This window comes from Lycorma delicatula, chromosome 5 (assembly GCF_047948215.1).
Source record: "Lycorma delicatula isolate Av1 chromosome 5, ASM4794821v1, whole genome shotgun sequence".
NCBI classification, from domain to species: Eukaryota; Metazoa; Arthropoda; class Insecta; order Hemiptera; family Fulgoridae; genus Lycorma; species Lycorma delicatula.
Genome location: NC_134459.1, coordinates 108069936 through 108091026, shown reverse-complemented (window position 1 = coordinate 108091026; position 21091 = coordinate 108069936). Strand labels below are relative to the sequence as shown.

Below are 21091 nucleotides of genomic sequence, written 5' to 3'. Positions count from 1 at the left end.
AAAGTAACGGAGATAGGGAACATCCTTGTCAGACTCCCTTTCTTATTACGGCTTCTTTCTTACCAGTTTTCTTTGTTCTGCCTAAGTTTGCTTCTACTGATTTAAGAATTTCCTTTTTAACATTCTCCCATTTTTCTTCTACGTTTTCTACCTTATCTTTTTTACACAGACCTCTTGCAATGTCCTCAAAAATCTTCTTTATCATCTCCTCTTCCTCAAGCTTCTCTAAATTGCACCGAGTCATCTGACACCTTTTCTTCAGGTTTTAAACCCCAATCTACATTTCATTATCACTAAATTGTGGTCGCTGTCAATGTCTGCTCCAGGATAAGTTTTGCAGTCGACGAGTTGATTTCTAAATCTTTGCTTAACCACGATATAATCTATCTGATACCTTGCAGTATCGCCTGGCTTTTTCCATGTGTATATTCTTTTATTATGATTTTTAAACTGGGTGTTGGCAATTACTAAATTATGCTTTGTACAAAACTCTATAAGTCAGTCCCCTCTTTCATTCCTTTTGCCCAGCCCGTATTCACCCACTATATTTCCTTCCTTGTCTTTTCCAATGCTTGCATTCCAATCTCCAACTATTATTAAATTTTCATTTCCTTTTATGTGTTTAATTGCTTCGTCAATTTCTTCATATACACACTCTATCTCATCATCATCATGGGCACTTGTAGGCATATAGACGTTAACAATCATTGTCGGTTTAGGTTTTGGTTTTATCCTTATTACAATGATTCTATGCATTTTGAAATACACTACTTACTCTCTTCCCTATCTTCTTGTTCATTACAAAACCTACTCCTGTCTGCCCATTATTTGAAGCTGAGTTAATTCTAAAATCACCTGATCAAAAGTCGTTTTCCTCTTCCCACCAAACCTTGCTAATTCCTACTACATTTACATTTATCCTATCCATTTCTCTCTTTAAATTTTCTAACCTACCAACCTTTTTTAAACTTCTAACATTCCACGCTCTGACTCGTAGAATGTTATTTTTTAATTTTCTGGTGACCCCTTCTTAGTAGTTTCCACCCGGAGATCCAAACAGGAGACTAGTTTACCTCCGAAATATTTTATCAAGGAAGGTGCCTTCATCATTGCTATATGAAAATGCAGAGAGCTACATTTTCTTGGAAAAAAAGCAGCTGTAGTTTTCCATTGCTTTCAGCTGTGCAGTACTCAGAGGACTGAGTGATGTTGATATGGCCGTTTAAGTCGTCCTGACCTACGCCTTTAACAACTACTGAAAGAGCTGCTGCCCTCTTTCAGCAATCATTCCTTAATCTGGCTCTCAACAGATACTTCTCCGATATGGTTGCACCTTCAGTCCAGCTACTCTGTATCACTGAGCACTCAAGCCCCCTCATCAACGGCAAAGTCTCATGATTCATAGAGAGAATAATATATATTTACTTTAAATATTATAACAATCCATTTATGTATAGATTTATAAAAAAATTAAATGTTGTTTACATATGATTAGTGTTATTCCTTATTTCAAAAAGTTAATGGTGTACTGGTTCTAAAAGATGATTTCTGGTAAAGCCCATCAAGGGCTAGGAACAGAGGGGACAGTTTGGCGACCAAGATTGTCACAAGTTGTCTTTCCCTACAGGAGTCAGGATGAGTATCAAGAAATTTTGAATAGTGACAGGCAATTTGAGAAAAAAAATAATCCTATTGATTGTTAACAATTGAAATCTATTAAGAAAATTAATTGTTAAAAAGGTTTGTACATACAGCTGAAATATTCGCTACAAAATTCATAAAAAGTAGTTTCATACAATTTCCAATTTGTTTAGTATTAGATTCTTTTTTATGAAAAAAGGATTTTTATTGTTATTTTTACAATAAATTATATGCTCAGTTCTTCAGTACATTTAAGGCAAGTTTTGAAGGCTGACAGAATTTCATGACACATTTATACAATGCATTTGTACACATGTTCAATTCATTAATAATTGTTATATTGTAATAATATTAATTGATATATTGTAATTGTAATAATTGTTATATTGTTCAATTGTTCATATGTTATGATATTTTGTCAATAATGAGCTTGTCATTATTAATTATATAACTTTTTTACATTTTTTAACTCAGGAGCATCAATTTCTTCTACACTTAATACTGATGTAATGGAGACATTATTGAAGAATCAAATTTTTTATAGAATTTTAAAAATTACTTCTTGAAGGCTGTTATTCACCTTCAGGTCTGTCATCTCTTACTCTTCATTAACTTAATTGAATTTGTGACTATAGTAACCCTCATTTTTACACAACTGCCCAAAATTTAGCATAATATATTTAGGGTGTATGAATGTTTGTTCCATTGTAGCATTTATTTATATATAACTTAATTTTTTTATATGTAACTTTCTGAAAATTTAAATAAATTATCAACTTACCGACCATTGTGACAATTAAACTCAAAACACAACAACTTAACCATCAAACACAGTAACAGAAAAACTTTAAAAAAAATTAATATCAAAAACAAATATTTGGGTATTAGTTTTTTAAACTAAAGCCAAAAATGAGTTGTATTAATTTAAATAACACCAAAAACTTGTTTTGGTATTATATACGTACACATATTTATTTATATATATATATATATTTATTTATATTTTTTTCTAAAGTCAGTACTTATAAGACCATATTCCTCTGCACCAATATATTGTATTTTTTGTAATCAAAAACCAACTTGAACAACCCAAGTACAGAATTACAAATTGTAATTCTTGTACTTATATATATATATATATATAATGTTTAAATAAATTTGAAAGAAAGATTAACTATACCAAAAATTGTCACCTACATGCTCTTTAATTAACCATTAAAGAGCAATGTTTTTTTTTTTTTTTGGCGGTCATGTTTTTAATTTTTAATATTTACCTCTTGTGTTATTTTTAGGATATCTAGATATCATGGCTACTGCAGTGATTAATACAGTTTAATAATAGGGCTTAAAGTATCCTTATTTGTGATACAAAATAAATGCGAAGATTTTGTATCATGTGATGTGTAGGAGTTATATGGTAGGACTGATGTGACAATGTAGCAACAGACTGGACTACAGAGATTGTACTGTACATATTTTATTCTACCTTCTTCCTTTTCTTCTGATAAATTCCTCTATTTCTTTTCAGCAGCGTTCTTTCACTCATAGGAGGTTCAACCCTTATCTTCATGTGAATGTGAACACTTCTTATACTTTTAAAAATGTAGCAGGAATGACTAGCTGATTTCTTTGAGTCAGATTGTATTCCATTCTATGACAGTTTATTATAGATATAGTATTTTGATTTCTGGGGTCTGTCATTCATAATTAGAGTTTAGCAGCTCATTCAAATGATTGCTTTTTTTGTTTTTTTATTCATTCTTCTGCTTGCTATCTTTCAAAGTCAATATTTTTAGGGTTTTTAAAAACATTAATTGTACATTGATATTTTTCATGCTGTTCCAATTCACAAGTTTGTTAGAAATTAGCATGATAGAATTCTGTAACTAGGACTCACCTATTTTAAACATATCAGAACAGTTTGTAAAAATTAAGAAGCATGATTAAGTGTAGAAGAGAAATTATATTATTATTACATGCTGAATATACTCAAATGGATACTTGAGTGAACATCTAGGTTGCTTTTCTTTCAGTCAAAAGATGTCAAAAAATTTACATGCTTTACCTTTGTTAATAAAAATCTAGATTTTTATTACATCCTACATCCTGACCTAGATCAGGATGTAGGTCATATTAAAATTCAGTTCAGTGTGATCCCTAGGAAAGATTGTAAGATCTACCATTCCATTACCAATTCACAAATGAGGAACATAGGCAAAGGCTAGTCTAATTTGAAGTATTATAAAACAATCAGGATTAAATACTATTTATTAATATTCAATAAAATTTTTTAGCAGTAAAACAAGGTTGTATAAATTGTTAGCAGTTAGTGATGTTTATGATTATTTTAACCTATTGCGTTGTTTAAATGCAGAGTGGCTGGGAAGTCACCATATCACTAATGTTAACAAAAATATGAGTTAGGATATGTGTTTAGAACATAGAGTATTTTCATTAGGGTTGTCTGACAACAGTTGCATCCTGCCGACCTTTAATAGAAAAATTACCTGTTGCAGTGCACCATGGAAGGGTGGTTTTTAACTGATGAATGTGCAATCTATCGCAGCTTGCGTGTGCCAGAAATGTGTTATTTTGGATGAAAGAAAATCCTTTTTATGCGACAGAGTTGGAAAGAAATCCACTGCACATCATGATATGGGCTGGAATGGCAACTCATCATTTGTTGGTCCTTATTTTTTTGATGGGCCAGTGAATGCACAAACTTATTTAGAGATGTTGGAGGCATGGTTAATACCAGAGCTTCAAGGATCTCATGGAATGAGTATGGTTGCAGGAGGATGGAGCACCTGCACATTTTGCTCTATCAGTCTGCAAGTTTCTGAATGAAAAATTTGGTCCAGGACATTGGATGGCCGCGGTTCTCCAGTATCATCAGCTCAGTTATCATGGCCACCACAAAGTCCTGATCTCACTACACCAGATAATTCATTATGGGGAATTATCGAGGCACATGTATCTTCATGTTGGTACATCACAAATAAAGAATTTGGTGATGTTGTAAGGGGTGCCTTCCATAATGTAACACCAGAAATGCTCCGTCCCACATCACACAGGACATGGCGACACATAGAATCCGTGGGGAGATTGTCATGCAACATGAGAGTGAACTCACAGACCCACTGGACCATTACAATTAATACTATATATCAAGTGACTAAATAAGATAATTCATTATTATATTGGATTTTTCATTTATAACTCATTACAAATTTTTAGTTCTAACTTAAGGGGATAAGGTGACTTCCTGGCCACTTGTAGATATGTAATTCAGGAATCTCTTAGGCAGATAATCAAACAATATTTTTTTTCATTAATGCCAAGAGTATTGTTGGTGATATATTTTTACTTGCTTTTCTTTAACTCGTAATGTTTTTTTCATGTCTGTCCTCAAATCTTGCATCCTTAATTTAACATACTTCCTGACATTGCCGATAAATGAAATTTTGCACAGTTGCCAAGATTAGGTGACAATACAATATTCCACCATTACTTTTGCAAACATCCCCCCATACAAATAAATTAAAGGTACAAACAAATTAAAGGGTAAATTAAGGGTGCAGGTGTAAAAATTGCAAAATGGCTTTGCAGGGTTTTTGGGGTAGCAGATGACAGATCTGATAGTTGTGTTTGACATAAAAAATGACAAAAACTTGGTATGGGAGGTTTTGTGGTCGAATTTGACAACATTTTTCATCACGCATATATACACAGATGATTTTTGGCGGGCAGTATGTTGTGAGACACAGCTCCTGACAATTCAATTGGCTTTGTATGATTCATTCAGCTCCATATCATTCACACAGCTCCTGGCAGTTCACTTGGCTCCATACAGTAAATGTTTAATTGAAAATTTGTTTGATATACTATAAATATATTAGAAATTTTTCAATATACGATGTTATCTTTTGTAATCCAAACTAACTTACTAAACTCATGCAATGTATGATAATAATTTGATTAAAAGTATGACTAAAAAGTATAAAGCAAGTTTTTAAAGAGGTTTGTATTATTATTCCAATTACAGTTGAAATATGAATATCCAAATTAAAAAATTAAGCAGTTGCAAACCATCTGTCATTATATAAAGTACATATAAAACAAAAACTGTTATCAGTTTCTATTATTTTTTATTTTAGTATTATAATTTTGAACATGCTACACAAATATTTTAATGAGGAAGATGATACAGATGAAATGATAGGTGAAGAAATGAGGTTTGTCAGGAAGTTCATCCAAGTCCAGTTGAATAAGGAGTAAATTTCAACAAGCTGGACCCTTGGAATCCCATTGTGAACATTTCAGTTAAGTTGTCATCTAGCAGTACTGTCTGATAAATTGAATTTAATCTAAATAGAGATTTTTGATAGCATTAAATTAATTATCATCGTTGGCACCAATAAATATTGGTATCTGAAAAAGGAAACTACATTAAACAGTATGCAAAAAATTACACAAAAGATGCTGTTTTTTTATTGTACTTCATTTTAAATTCAGTTACACTTGTAGATTCAGTGAACCATCTCTTTCTGCATGAGACTTCATGAGATCTTGCTTTATAAATAAGCCATAATATATAAAACACACAAACAAAAATAGTTAGTTTTAAACAGCCTTTTACATTAAAAAAGTTTCTTTAATATTTAAAGTCTCTTTGTATTCTAATGTATATAAACTTCAATTTTATAAAATAAAAATAAATAAATAAATTTAATGAATATGTGATTAATTGTAAAATTGTCCTTTTAGTCTGAATTTTAGTTAATAATTTTGTTTTAAGAGATTATATTATTCTAAACACATTTTTACCTAAGAAGCTTTTCAAAGCAATATAGTAAGCACCATCAGTGAAATACACTGTTCAATATATTTTAAATAAATAATACAAGTAGGCCTAAAAATAGTACATATATTTCTGCATAAATATACTGTTTCAGATAGAACTGATTGTAATTTCTATTTAATTGATAATATTAGGGAAGAAAAAAACATTTTATTACAGTTTTAGCAATTTTTCTTAAGAAATAGAATCATACTATCAAAAACACAATGTCAAAAATCTTTCTAGTACTTATAGCTGTACTACCTGAAGAAAAAAAGGTTTGGTTAACAGCAATGCTATGAAAATTACAGTCATGATTAATAATAAAACTTATGGATAGTCTTCTTTTATCAATAAGTTTTAATTTCTGCTTATAAAAACAATTACATATATTTTGGTCATTGTCTAACTTCTTCGCTTGCAATGCTCTGTTTTCTCCCTTGTCACATAATTTTTCTCCCAATACCTCTTACTCTTTCATTATACCACAAATTCTTTCTACTTACCCTTCTCCAGTATTTTCTGTTATCCGATTTATATAGGTAAAGTATCTGCCTTGATACTTGTTGCCATTTTCAATCATCAATCGTTTCTTCACCATTATATTAATCATTCTGATTTGATTTTTCCAAACATCCTATAATTTTTAATTTTCTGCTCTAAAATGACTTTTTCCCTGAAACTTAAAATCCATGTTCTGTACCTGTACATGTCTGGATTGATCAAATTTACATATTGTTGGGCTACAAATGCACATTTTATAATGGATAAATGCAACAAAACTGAATGCAAATCTTCTAATTGATACTTGTTAAAAAGTAAGAAAAAAATTTTTTTGTAATAAAAACTACAATAAACAGTTCATTTACTTGTTTTAAACCCATAATCATAATTATTACAACTGATATGAATCTGATGCTGATTCACCTTGATGTACATTTCTTAGAATGAATGGTCCTTGCCACTCAGAAGATTTATAAAATATATTTTCTGGGAAGTGAAGATGTTTTACAGATTCTTTCCGGTCACTAGTCAAAATAATTAATTCTATGTTCATGTTTAAAATAACAATAAAAATTTGTCTGATTACTTAGTGATAGTACTAGATTTGTTTAGAAATTACAAACTGGTAAATGTTCCTAAACAGTCTACTTGTAACTTTTATACTATAATTAAGATTAAACTTAACTTTAAATGATAAGAATACATTGGGAATAAGAGCAAGATAACTATTGCTTTTAATGAAATTATAAAGGATTGTCACATTTCAAGGTGACTGATGGTGATATGATCTAATAAAAATATTGTTAAAAGTAAAATGTTACAGTAAAAATTTCAATTTTAAACAAGTTTATTTGTATAATTTTAACATTCACTTCTTATAAATTATTAAATACATACTTAAATTTAGATGTGTAAACTGCAATAAATTAAGATAGAATTGGAAAGTATGCTAAAAAGCATAAGTTTTTTCTGTAAAATATTTTAAAATTCTTCTGTTGTAAGGAGGATATCTTTAATTTCAAATATATGAAATGTAAAAGGTACTAAAGAAACAATTTATCAAATTTTTTAATAACTTTGTGTGTATGTGTGTGCATGTGCATGTCAAATGTGGAAAATATTCTTTAATTTTTATGTTCTCTGTGTATGAATATGTAATAGAATCGAATCATTAATTTTCTTTTTCTTTCTATCCTCCTGTGTCTGTACTAACTAAAAATATTAAGCAACATTTATATTGCATGTATTTTGAAGAAAGATTTAGTCTGATACAATTGCTACTATCAAGCATAGCACATAAAGATAAAATATTGTTGTAGTTCTATAAATAATACACTGATATGTATGTACACAGACACAGACACACACACACACACACACACATAATATATGGGTAATAGTTCTAAGAATAATATTTAGTAAAAATCTCTATAATAGTTCTGTTTTATTTTGAATACGAAACTGGTAGAATTTATTATGCTGTAATTCTGTTCTAATTAGAAATTTTTATTACATTTAAAAAAAAAAAAAATGATGATAAGCGGTTTACTTTCAAGGACATCATTATTATGTTGCAAGGCTACTTGACAAACTAGCTGGCAGGAGAACCAAACTTGATTATATTAATCTTCCCCTTCATATATCAATCTCTCTCTTCATATCACTAGTATTAAACTTAGTTACATACATACCACTACTGAATTGTTTTTATACATGTGTTTCGGCAGTAATCAATTGTTTCTAATTTAATTCCTTAGTACACAATATTTATTGATGTTTGCTGTTTTCAGAAGAATCATATATTAAATTACACATTGTTTGAGTTATTCTATTTTTATACTTAAACTTTGTTAAATAATTGTTTTAAAATCACTATGTTATATACAACATGTAATGTTTTATTACAGAATAAATATATTTATATCAGTTTAAGTAAATAAAAAATAATTTTATAAAGTATTATAAGTATATTTTAATACAAATAAAAATTTTTATTTATTGCAATAATTTTGGTAGTCTGTGGTAAATAATACTGATTATGACAAAACTAAGTTCTATTAAAATCTAGACAAGTAGTTTGCTTTATCAAGTTATATTCTGAGGTGCTAGTAACTTAGATTTATGCACAAATTTTGCCTTTAATTGAAGACAATTTTTTTCTCAGTACATAGTTCAAATAAAACAGTATATTTATTATGCAGTCAGAAGTGAAATTGAATTGCTAACAATCTATCTATTCCAAATTACAAGTCAGAAATCCATAACCTATAAAAGAAAATAGATAACCTTGAGAATAATAATGAAATAAAACTACATGAGCTATCATTCATTAATAATCGAGAATTGACATAGATGTGAAATGAATGAATAAAAATATAAATTATAGCTTTTTATGATGTCTTAAAATTTATAATTTAAACAATTAACATTAAGTATGGCAGAGTCCCAATTATCCAAACTAACTTTGCTGGATAATCAGAAAAGTTAGATAACATGAAAATGGAATGCTGTAATGGAACAAATAATAAAAGTAAAAATTAATTTTTTTTTGTAAGTTTTTTAATAAGTTCAATCATAATATTAAGATTAAAAAACAACCTTATGCACTTGACATGGCTATAATGTAAATTACCAAATGAAAAAGTCAATAATATATGAGTTGTTAGTTGAAACGCTTAGTATTTAACTTCTTTTTTTTAAACTAGTTTTTCAAGTTTGTTTTCTTGATTCAGTTTTCTTTTTTTATAGCCCTGTCAGTACCATTCTCTCTTTTAGCAGAAATAGGTCTGGGCTGCCAACTGTCTTACCCAATCATTCAAGTTTCTGCTATTCTTAGATTTTTAGAATTAACTTTATTATAAAAATGACTGCATTGTTTTTGTTATCTTTCATTAGTTGAAGTTTTAAGTACAAAATTTACATCATTGTGCAGAAAAAAATCTTCCAAAACTAAGAGTTCAATAACTGTTACATCATACATAGACAGCTATATTTTATTTCTGCTATACATCAGTGTAAATCAATGAAACCTCAAGAATATTCACCTATTTGCTGTAACATGTTTTATCCAAATTTTCTGATCCAAAACCATATGCTGCATCAATTACCTTAATTATTACTTTGTCTAAGAAGTTACATTATCTTTTGTGCCCTAATGCTATTGTCATAATTCACAAACAAAATCTTTATGTATTTTGTCACTGAATAAAAATAAAACACAAAACATGAGTGGTTGTTAAAAAACATGTGAAATATAAGGTAAGAAGGGTTAATAACTGACCACTTGTGACAATCTCATAAAAGTATTATCTGGATAATTGAGACTCTAATAGTTTCTTACTTAGGTGAAACTTCAACAAAAAATAGCTATAAATATGTTACATACAGAAAAAATTTGAAATATTATTTTTAATATGTTACAGTGTTTTCATAACTGTACAATTTTAAATAGTTAAATTTTATCATCATTATTCATATTTATAATACAGTTTTATCATCTATTTTATTTTTTATACACAAGTAAAAAAAAAAATTAAAACAATCAAGTTAACACTAGTCTAATAGATAAAATTAATGAGTAATTCTTTCAAGGAAAACATTAACAGCTAAATGATTTCTATTCTAAAACAATAAGCAAATTTTTAAGTTTTCTGGCTGATTCCAGTTTTTATGGTTTACAGTATTAAAAATAAGTTACAATAAATCCCATAAAAGTATGTAGCCTACTTAATATAACCAAAATATACAGAAGTTTTTCAATATGAAATGTTATTACTGAAAAATTGACATCTTTTATTTGCGTGGTTTTAACATAATAAAATTTATACAAGAAATTATACATAAATTTCAGTTGTATTTACTTTTTTTAAATTAAATTTATAAAAAAAATTTCTTTAAATGTATGCATATAAACATTTTTTTCTAAAAACAGAAATATTACTTATCTTTAAATTATATCAATAGCTCTGGTATAAGTTTAAATATTATTTTAATATTAATCATAAATCTTATTTTAAGGTTAAATAAATTATATTTAACACTTTCACTGTACTTCTTATATTCCTCAGAAATTGGCATTTATATTAATAAAAATCTAGAGGATCTGAAAAATTTTGAAAACTCACAATTTTTTTAATATAAAGATATGAGACAATTTTTATATTACGTATCAATACAAAAGTGTATTTATCAGCACCAAGTATAAGAGTATGATGGTTAATTGTTTATAATTTAATTACTTTCTGGAATTTCGGATGGTCAGATGTAAGTTTTATACAGTAGTTTGTAAGATCTGTGCTGTACAGTGGTACAGATAATTTATAGGTTTTATTTCTCAATGATGTGATTTAACAGTAAATAATTTAAGTTTTGAAAAATGACAGAAATTAATTTAAAAAAGAAGAATCTTAAACAATAATTATTATTATAAATAAAAGGAAGGAATCATAAAAAAAATTCATTAAAATTATCTATGACATAAAATTTGATTACATAATTAAGTTTATTTGTAAAAAAAATCAAATTACATAATAATATTATTGTCTTTAGAGTAAGTACATCACATAACTTAAAACTAAATAATTATAATTAATCATAAAATAATCTACTTACTATATACAGAACTATTTTCTACAGCAAAATTTTACAAACTTAATAATCACAATATTTCTAGAAGTCTGCATTTTTAAGACATAAAAATATAAACATGTATAATTAATATTTACAATAATATTTATGTATATAATTTATATTAACTTTAAAAAAAATTAATAACACAATATAATTAATTATACAATTATATACAAATCATTTTATACACAATTAATAAATTTTATTAAATTAAAAACTATTATTATACATTAAAATTAAATTAATAAAGGTATTATTCATACATACTATAGGCAAATAATATTTAATATTATAAAATAGTGATAGGTTTTTATTACAAAAGAAATTGTGAACAAAATAATGTAGAACAATATAGTAATGTAGTACATATTCAGTCACTCAGTCAATAAATTCTAAAAAAATAAATACAACAAAAATTATTCCATTAATTAGAAAATAGTATGTTAATTATAATCACATAAAAGGTAATGATAATCATAAATAACAATATTACTAATATTACACATAATACAAAATTATCTTAACTTATTAATCTAAAATATAAAATTACATTACAATATTTGATTTAAAACTTTAATATAATTCCATATGGTTAGCCTTAATTAATCCTGGAGTTGGTGATTAATTGAATGGTTTAAAAAAATTTAGATTAGCCAGCACATACGTAAAAAACCTAAACAGTTATTAGAATTTCTGTTGCTGTTTGTTTTGAGCTTGTTTTTTGCTCAGATCCATTTTTTCAGTATTTATATTCTTACATGTATTAATATTTATTTATGTATTAAAAATAAATTTAAAAAAACCATCATTAAATCTACTTGTTAGTATCTTGTCTTCTATGCATTTATTTAGTTTATTATCTAATCTTCAATTACTGTAATTCATACATATTTTGCTTTTAGTTCTTTAAAAATCTTGCATGGACTATCTAAATTTTTATACTACATTGGTTTAAATTAATATATTACTTCAATAATAAAAATGAAAGTCCTTTTAAATCCTTTTTAACCTATATTTATGATATTTCAATAATTCATTTAAAATATATAACTCAGAACAAATAGAGAATTATAAATAAATTGGAAATTACCTGTTTTTAAAAATTTTCTACTACTTATTTAGAAAAATATTCTGTATTTCTTTAATAGTTAAAAATTCTGAAATTTTTTGGAATAGAAAAGTTATGTAATGTTAGAATTTAAAAAAAAGTTCTCTGCCAAAAAATTGTAAATGAGCTTAATTTTTTATGTAATAGATTGAAGATGATGTTATTACAATTTGAACTTTGGGGATTAAAACACTGATAAAATTAACAAATATGTTAATATGGAAAATTAACAAAAATAATATGGAAATCACTGAAGATAAAGAACAATCCAAATTAAACATATAAAACACTAATTAAACTGTATATTGTAATTTATGAACTGATAAGTATGTATAACAAAATTGAAACTTGTTAATTATATATATATTCCTTATGTTGAATTAATTAAATCATTTGATTATTCTTTTACTATTATTAAATAACTATTGCAAAAAAAATTATAGAATCTGATTGCACATTTAATTATCGCAATAATATTTACAAATTTTATGTACAACAAATTATTTTCTGTAAGAAAAAACTTAATCCTCCATATAAACAATAACTGTGGCAAAAATGAATTATTAGTTCCCACATCTTATTTACTCCTTTATATCTGAAAGGTTCAACAAATACTTTTTACAGTTTTTTAAAAAAAACTTTTTTTTTTATATACATTTCACAATCAACACAACAGCTGGTATTTAAACTAATACAGTCAAAACATCAGAATGTTCACTGGAAGATGGAGGCAACGTCCTTTGCACTGGGGGCAACACTTTTAGATTTATTCTTTTACAAGAAAAATCTTTATTAGGGCTACCTGCTTCACAAACAGTATTTTTTTTAACATCAGCATTTTGTGTTTTTAGTAATAGCACTTGACTCGAAGATGGTCCACCTTCACAAATCATTTCTAACATTTCAGCACTTGATGCTGCTGATAATGGCCGAACAACACTAATGCGTGGCGTTAAATCACCAAGACTTCCACTACTTGTTAAACTACCACCTTGAGAACTAGTTGGTCCTCCACCATCTTCTTTTAACGGATTTGCATACCGCCTTAAATTTTCTTCATTTTGTAAGTTGTTTGATTTTTCATCTTCGTGGTGACGATGACATGTGTCAGATCCTGTTGGTCCCATATTTCCTGTTGATTTTTGTGCACGGAACCAGTAAAAAACTGCAGCCATTCCACAAGCACATATCATAACTAACAAGATACATAGAGCACCTAATAAGAATCCACCACCTGAAAATGAAATCAATCTCATCTAGCAGATCACATTTCAGAACAATAACAAAAAGAATACAAGAGAAGAAATATCAGAACTAATGGATCATATCATACCAAAATACAATATAAAATACAACAGAGTTATTTTAACTTCTTTAGTTCAAACATTTTTTTAACCTGAAGTGAACTAAAATAACCTAAAAAATTACTTCTTTAAATAAAACAGGAAACAATTACGGATTAATTAAATCAGAATTAAGACAAAAATTTATTTTAAGAGATTTCCTACTGTTTCATTTTTGTTAGGTTATTTTGTTATAATACATTATCTTTTTATTACTTTTTTATACATATTTTTTTATGGTAGTTAATTTTAAGAATAATGTGATTTACTATCTTAAAACTTAACCTACAGAGCAGTGCGAGGATTTTTTGTGTGACCATTTTTTGTGATCTCCTTGACCCTCTCAGTTTAGATTAGCAACGGATATCTAGCACACATCTATGTTCATACTTGAATACAACTAGGTGACAGAAAAAAATCAAGCCAAAGTCAGTATTATTATATGTCCATTGTATCACTCTGCTGTACACCGTTGGGTAATAATTTCAGTTTTATGCTTATATCAATATCTAATCCAATTAAATTTAGAGACCTGTTTCATAGATTTACAAGCAAGCATAAATGTTATAGTTGCATAAAAGTAATGCCAAAAGGGAAGGCCACATTTGCAGCATTTGCCTTTTTGTTTAATTAAATTTATGGCAATTTGAAGTTTAGAAGAAAATAGAATTTTGAAGCAGTAAACTGATTTAAATGTCATGCTCTTCAATATTTATTTATTATAAATGGACTGCTCAGTTTTCATACTAAATTCAGTCAGAAGTATATGTATTGTAAAGTTCACAGATTTAGCAAAGTTAAATGTTATAAATATGAAGTAGCAGTTTGTTTTTAATTTTTACCAATACTATTTACATACTAAACATTTTATATTCAGTCTTCTCATAAAGCTATTTAAAATTCCTGTTCAGAAAATGTGGGGGAGAATTGGCATTCAATTATTTCACACTTCATTATAGATTAGTTTGAACTGGAATTAATTGAATTTTGATTCTTTGCAGTAAGAAAGAACTGAATAGAGAATGATAAGTAAATACTTTCACCTTATCTAAGTTGTAGGAAATTGTAAAAATCTGTAGTAATTATTTTTAACAAAATCTATGAAAAAGTGAGATATTTTACCTATTTCTGTTTAAAAAAAAATCTGTAGGATAAACCCAACCACAATCACTTATGAGAGATGAATTTTTTAAGCATTTGGGAAAAATGCATGAATAGGATGTCGAACCAGAACCTTCCATAAAAAATGGACATTTTGTAGAATAATAAAATAGCTTCTGCAACTACTAAGAACATCTCAAGAATATAAGTAATTTAAAATTTTAACTTTGAGGTAATATTCTAAACTTTTCTAACTCACTCTAACTTTTAATATTCTAAAGTAGAAATGAGACTATTAGTTCAAACATGAAATTGAGAATAACAATTCTGTTATAGAACATAACATCACTGTTTAGAGATGAAACCATTTTATTTTTTATATAATCTTTCAAAGGTCTCATATAAGCAGCACATTACTAAATGGTGTCTTCTGATTGGCTAAAAATTTGATAGCCTGTTTTAAACCTAAAAGAACTGTAAAGACATTCAGTTTTAAATTAAATGTACTGTTACAAATGTAAATGTTAACTAGTTATATCCAACTTCAATACAAACTATAAATATGGCTATAAAAATGGAAGAATGGAATAACTAATTCATAATTGGCCAGACTTGGGTTAAAACTGATAGAAGTTATGGTAAGTCACTGAACAAGTCAAAATTTGATGCTATGGAAAAAGCTAAAGATTTAATATTGTTGGATGACTGAAAATTTGTTGATGGTACTGATACTAAAGGTTCAGTGTATGTTATTTTAATTGATTTCTATAATTTTATATTAAATATTTTTTACTCTATTTTATTTATAATACATTCATATACAGAGTGAGCAACATACAACTGAACCCATAATGTAACTGCTGCAGAATCGGTAGTTATGTTGGAATGAAATTTTATGAATGATATGGATAAATTAATGAAGAAAAACATAAAAAATAATTTAAATGTTACATTTATTTATCTTATTGTTACAAAATATGTTCAAAATGACCACCCTGGGCCTTGATGCACTTTTTTGCTCAATTGATAATCTTGAGAGTTGTCTGATTCAAAACGTTGTTGTCAATTGCGTTGATTTCTGGTTGAATGTTCACACCTTCAGTTTATCAATATTGTAGGGATTAGATGCATAAATTCTCTCCTTTAAGTAGCCCCAAAGGAAAATTTGCAAGAAGGCAACTCTGGTGAACGTGGAGGCCACTGTCCTCTGCTGACAGCTTGCTCATTTGGGAAATCTGCATGAACGCGATTCAGTGAAACGTTTAATGTGTGACATGTTGATCAGTCTTGCTTGAAACTGTATTCTTTCTCATTATCATTTAATTGCGCATAGAATTCTTTGAAATGCCATCTTCTGGGCTGGCAGTAATTCTCCTTTCATTATCAATAATGGCCTATGGTGTTCTAGCAAGGTTGCCTACTTTGTTTTGCACTTGAACCAAACCTATTGTACACCATTTTTTAACTAAATCGTGTAAGCTACTCTTCGCTGAGATATAGGCACTTGGAAATTTTTCTACAAATCTTGACATGATTATTCAAATAATCCAGAATGAATGTAGGCTTTAACTAAAGCTATCCTCTCCTGGACTGAATAAGGCATTTTAACTAACACAATTGCACTCACAATACTGAACTGCAACAAAACATATACTGCACTGAGATGTAATCACTTGACAAATGGCAGCAAAATTCAGTAGTAACATGTACCTCCACTAGACGCGCTAGTTGTGTAAGAGTCTTTCATAAATAGTGTTGGGTAATGGTTTCATTATGGGTTCTGTTTTATGTTGCTCACTCTGTATATTTTTTCTTCAGTATATTAAGTAGAATCACTTCCTAGAGTTTGGCCTCACCTTTTAAAGGAACCCAGTATGTATATACTTCTTCTTCTTTCTTTTTTCCTGTTTAGCCTCCGGTAATTACCGTTCAGATAATACTTCAGAGGATGAATGAGGATGATATGTATGAGTGTAAATGAAGTGTAGTCTTGTACAGTCTCAGTCCGACCATTCCTGAGATGTGTGGTTAATTGAAACCCAACCACCAAAGAACACCGGTATCCACGATCTAGTATTTAAATCCGTGTTAAAATAACTGTCTTTACTACGACTTGAACGCTGGAACTCTCGACTTCCAAATCAGCTGATTTGGGAAGACGCATTCACCACTAGACCAACCCGGTGGGTCAGTATGTATATACTGGGTTCCTTTATATATTTTGCTTTATTTTATATATATTCTTTTATTTTTATATATATGAAGGAATATATATAAAAAAATTATATCTACTCAAGACATTTATGATAACTTACCTTGTTTCTGTTGACTTACAACAGCAGTATCAACCTTAACTTCAACAACAGCAGTAAGAGCTGATGCTATACTCATTTGTTTTCGACTTATTTGTTCTCCAACAACTCTAACTCCTTCTTTGACTGCATCACCATCACCTCTAGTGTCTGACTGTAAAATAAAAATTCAATCAATTTAATACTTAAAATTAATTTTTTATTTTTATTTTATAATACAAAATTCATGATGCAGGCGGTCAGGGAAGGAAGCGAGTCTCAACCGATGATCTTGTTGAGCGAGTGGATGAGGTAATTCAAGAAAATCGTCGGTTAACAATTTCTGTATTGAGTGATTCGTTTCCTGAGATTTTAAGGTCAGCTCTCTACACCATTGTGAGTGAGAGACTTCAGTACCACAAACTGTGTGCGAGATGGGTTCCCAAGATGCTGTCCGAACATCACAAAACAATGAGAATGGATGCCTCCCTAACGTTTCTCCAGTGCTACCACAATGGAGAAGATTTTTTGAATAAAATTGTCACAGGGGATGAGACATGGGTCCATTTCAAAACTGAAGAAACAAAAGAACAATCCAAACAGTGGATGCATTCTCATTCTCCCAGTAAACCAAAGAAGTTCAAGCGTACCTTCTCCAACAGAAAGTGTACGGCTACTGTGTTCTGGGACCGGAATGGAGTTCTCTTGGTGGAATTCATGGAACGTGGCATGACCATCACTGCAGCCTCATACTGCATGACTCTTCAATGTCTACAAAGGGCAATTCAGAATAAGCGGAGAGGAATGCTGTTATCAGGTATTGTCTTTCTCCATGACAATGCTTGGCCGCACACTGCAGCTGTAAAAAAGAAGCTTCTACAGCAATTTCGTTGGGAAGTGTTTGATCACCCACTATACAGCCCAGACTTGGCTTCATCCGATTTTCACCTCTTTGCTTACATGAAACGCTGGCTAGGAGGGCAACATTTTGGCACAGACATCGAGCTGCAGACCAGTGTACAAACATGGCTGAAAACGCAGGTGGCTCCGTTCTATGACGAGGGTATTGGAAAATTGGTACCATGCTATGACAAATGTCTAAATCGGAGTGGCGACTATGTAGAGAAATAGCGTAACTATGTAAGTACTAGTTACAAATAACAATTTTTTATTTTCACTGTGGTTTTAATTTTGTGACCGATCGGACCTTGAAAAAAAATAACCCTCGTACTTGTATGATCATGAAGGTGGCATAAAATAAGACCACGGTAATGATATGAATTACATATGCTAATTTATTACAAATAGCTAATAACACTCATAAAAATTACAAGTGTGTCAGGCAGTACAGGAAACTGTTGCATTTCAATGGGAATGCTTACAGAATCACCTATGGTAATTAGCTAGTAGTTGAAATTAACAGAATACTAACCAATGGTCTGAGGCGTTCTAAAATATTCTGAAACAGAGGAACCAAAATGCAAACTAATATAACAATTACCAGGTACGATCAATTTTACATCCAAAATGACTACACTAAAAATTTTCTATAGTCAAATATTGCTTAAGTTCATTTTTAAGAAAAACAAATACTGTATTATGTGAGTAAATTATTAAAATTATAATTATACTTTTAATAGTAGATAGTATTTTAACTTTGAAAGAAAAAATGTTTTTTTTTTCTTCTATCACAACTAAATAAAAATAGTTTCTTCAATATCCATTTGTCATATACTTAAGCTTGATGGATATTAACATGTAACAATTAATAAACACTTGCATAATTATAACAGTTAGGTAGTTTAATAAATATATATGATCAATACTAATACATACCACTGTGACTTCAATTGTGTCATTGGCACCAGTTTTAAGATCACAGAGTACAACAAGATGATCTTGTAGATCATTAGCAGTTTGATGAGCTGCAAGTAAAATTCTTATATCAGCACAAAGACCTTCAATACTGACACCAGTTCTAGTTCCTAGTTTAGTTCTATCAATAAGAAGTGTGATACGTGCACAGGAGTTACTAAGAATTGCTTGATTTGGCCAGCAAGATGGTGGTGCAGGAAGTTGTGGTGGTCCAACTAACTTTCCACTTAACAATGCTCGGCACTCTCCCCATGGTAAACAACCTCCATTGAGACACCATTCTCTTCCAACAGGCACACACACCTAGAAATTAATGAAAATCTTATAGTAAAAATATACAACAAATTTACTGTTTAATATGTAAATAAATCACAAATAAATACAAATATCAAATAAATAACAAATAAATCTTTTTACTTAATAGTACAAAGAACTATTAAGCAAATGCTATTCCCTTAATTTGCCTTCAAACAAGAAGTTAGATAAATTATGTATAAAATAATTAAGACTGTATAACTACGTTTATTTATCTTTCTCCATTAACTAATAATTCAAAAATTACTTTCAACAGTTTAAAAAGTTTTGACATTTGAATAGTTACTATTATTTAACAATGTTTAAAATTTAATTCTTCTTTCAATTATAAAGTTAAAAATTACATATAATATTATGAGTATAATTATTTTCTTAACTAAAGAAAAGTAATAAGAAATGTTATCATAATAAGATGTATATCATCAACTAATAAAAAATTATGTCAATTAATTTGAAACAGAAAAGTTGGAACTTATTTAAATTAAATCTGATTTTCCTTCCCTGTCGCACCCCTTTTATGAGGAGGGGTTGAAAACTGTTTTGTTACCCAATAATACCATATTTAGAGAAAAATAACAAAAACATAACACTGATAAACAAAATTTTTGTTTCCTAATATGCGATACATGATTTTAATCTGTTTTTTGATGCTGAAAATATATGAATTCAGAATCTTTCACATCCACCATTTTTGAAAAATGTTTAATTTTAATTAAAGGATTTTTTTTTCATTTTTCAATGTATAGTTAGCATTTTAAGCTCCTATATTGTATTTTGTTAGCTCATTTTTTATTGTTTAAGTTTGTTAACATAATTTGTAAGCTATAAATAAACAATACTAGACAAAGAATTAAATCGTATCATAGTCACATATTATGACATCATATATAATACTGAAGAGTGAGCCTTCATGGATAAGATTAATCATGTCTGTGCAGGTCAAAACAATGAAACTGAATACACTGCTGTATTGTTTGTATTTTGAACCGGATTTAGGAATGAATTAATTTTGTTCAGTCTTATTGCTGTCTTAAGTTTGTTAACAGTGCAATCTCATAATGCCTTGAAATTGTGTAAATGATGTTGATGACTTTTGTAATGTATGTGGTGAGTTTACTGTAAAATCAAATAGAAAAAACATTACACCTTTAATTAAAAAAGCATATCATTTGTACTTTCAGTGTAGAATTTGTGATCAGGATAAGATGTGGGCTTCTCATATAATATGCATTAATTTTTCTGTATATTTAAGAGGATGGCTGAAAGGTACACAGAAGGCTTTGCCATTTGGTGTACCTTTAACCGATAATTTCTTTAGTAACCAATAGTTACTTTTGTTTAACAAGCATGTCTGGAATTTCTAAAAAATTTAAACATACTGTAAAATATCCTTCATTGCAATCTGCATTCAAACCTTTATCTCACAGTGAAATTATTCCAGTTC

General features: G+C 28.6%; 1 protein-coding gene across 1 annotated transcript in view; it reads right to left on the bottom strand.

Annotated features, from left to right (window-relative positions):
• Positions 1 to 13104: 13104 nt before the first annotated feature.
• Ser (protein serrate) overlaps positions 13105 to 21091 on the bottom strand; it is a 404147-nt gene continuing 396160 nt past the window's right edge. The window contains exons 18-20 of the mRNA XM_075366833.1: positions 19294 to 19635; positions 17482 to 17632; positions 13105 to 13956 (exon numbers count right to left, since the gene is read on the bottom strand). Of these exons, the coding sequence (XP_075222948.1) occupies positions 13406 to 13956; positions 17482 to 17632; positions 19294 to 19635 (1044 nt within the window). The 3' untranslated portion in view covers positions 13105 to 13405. The remainder of the gene's footprint in view (positions 13957 to 17481; positions 17633 to 19293; positions 19636 to 21091) is intronic.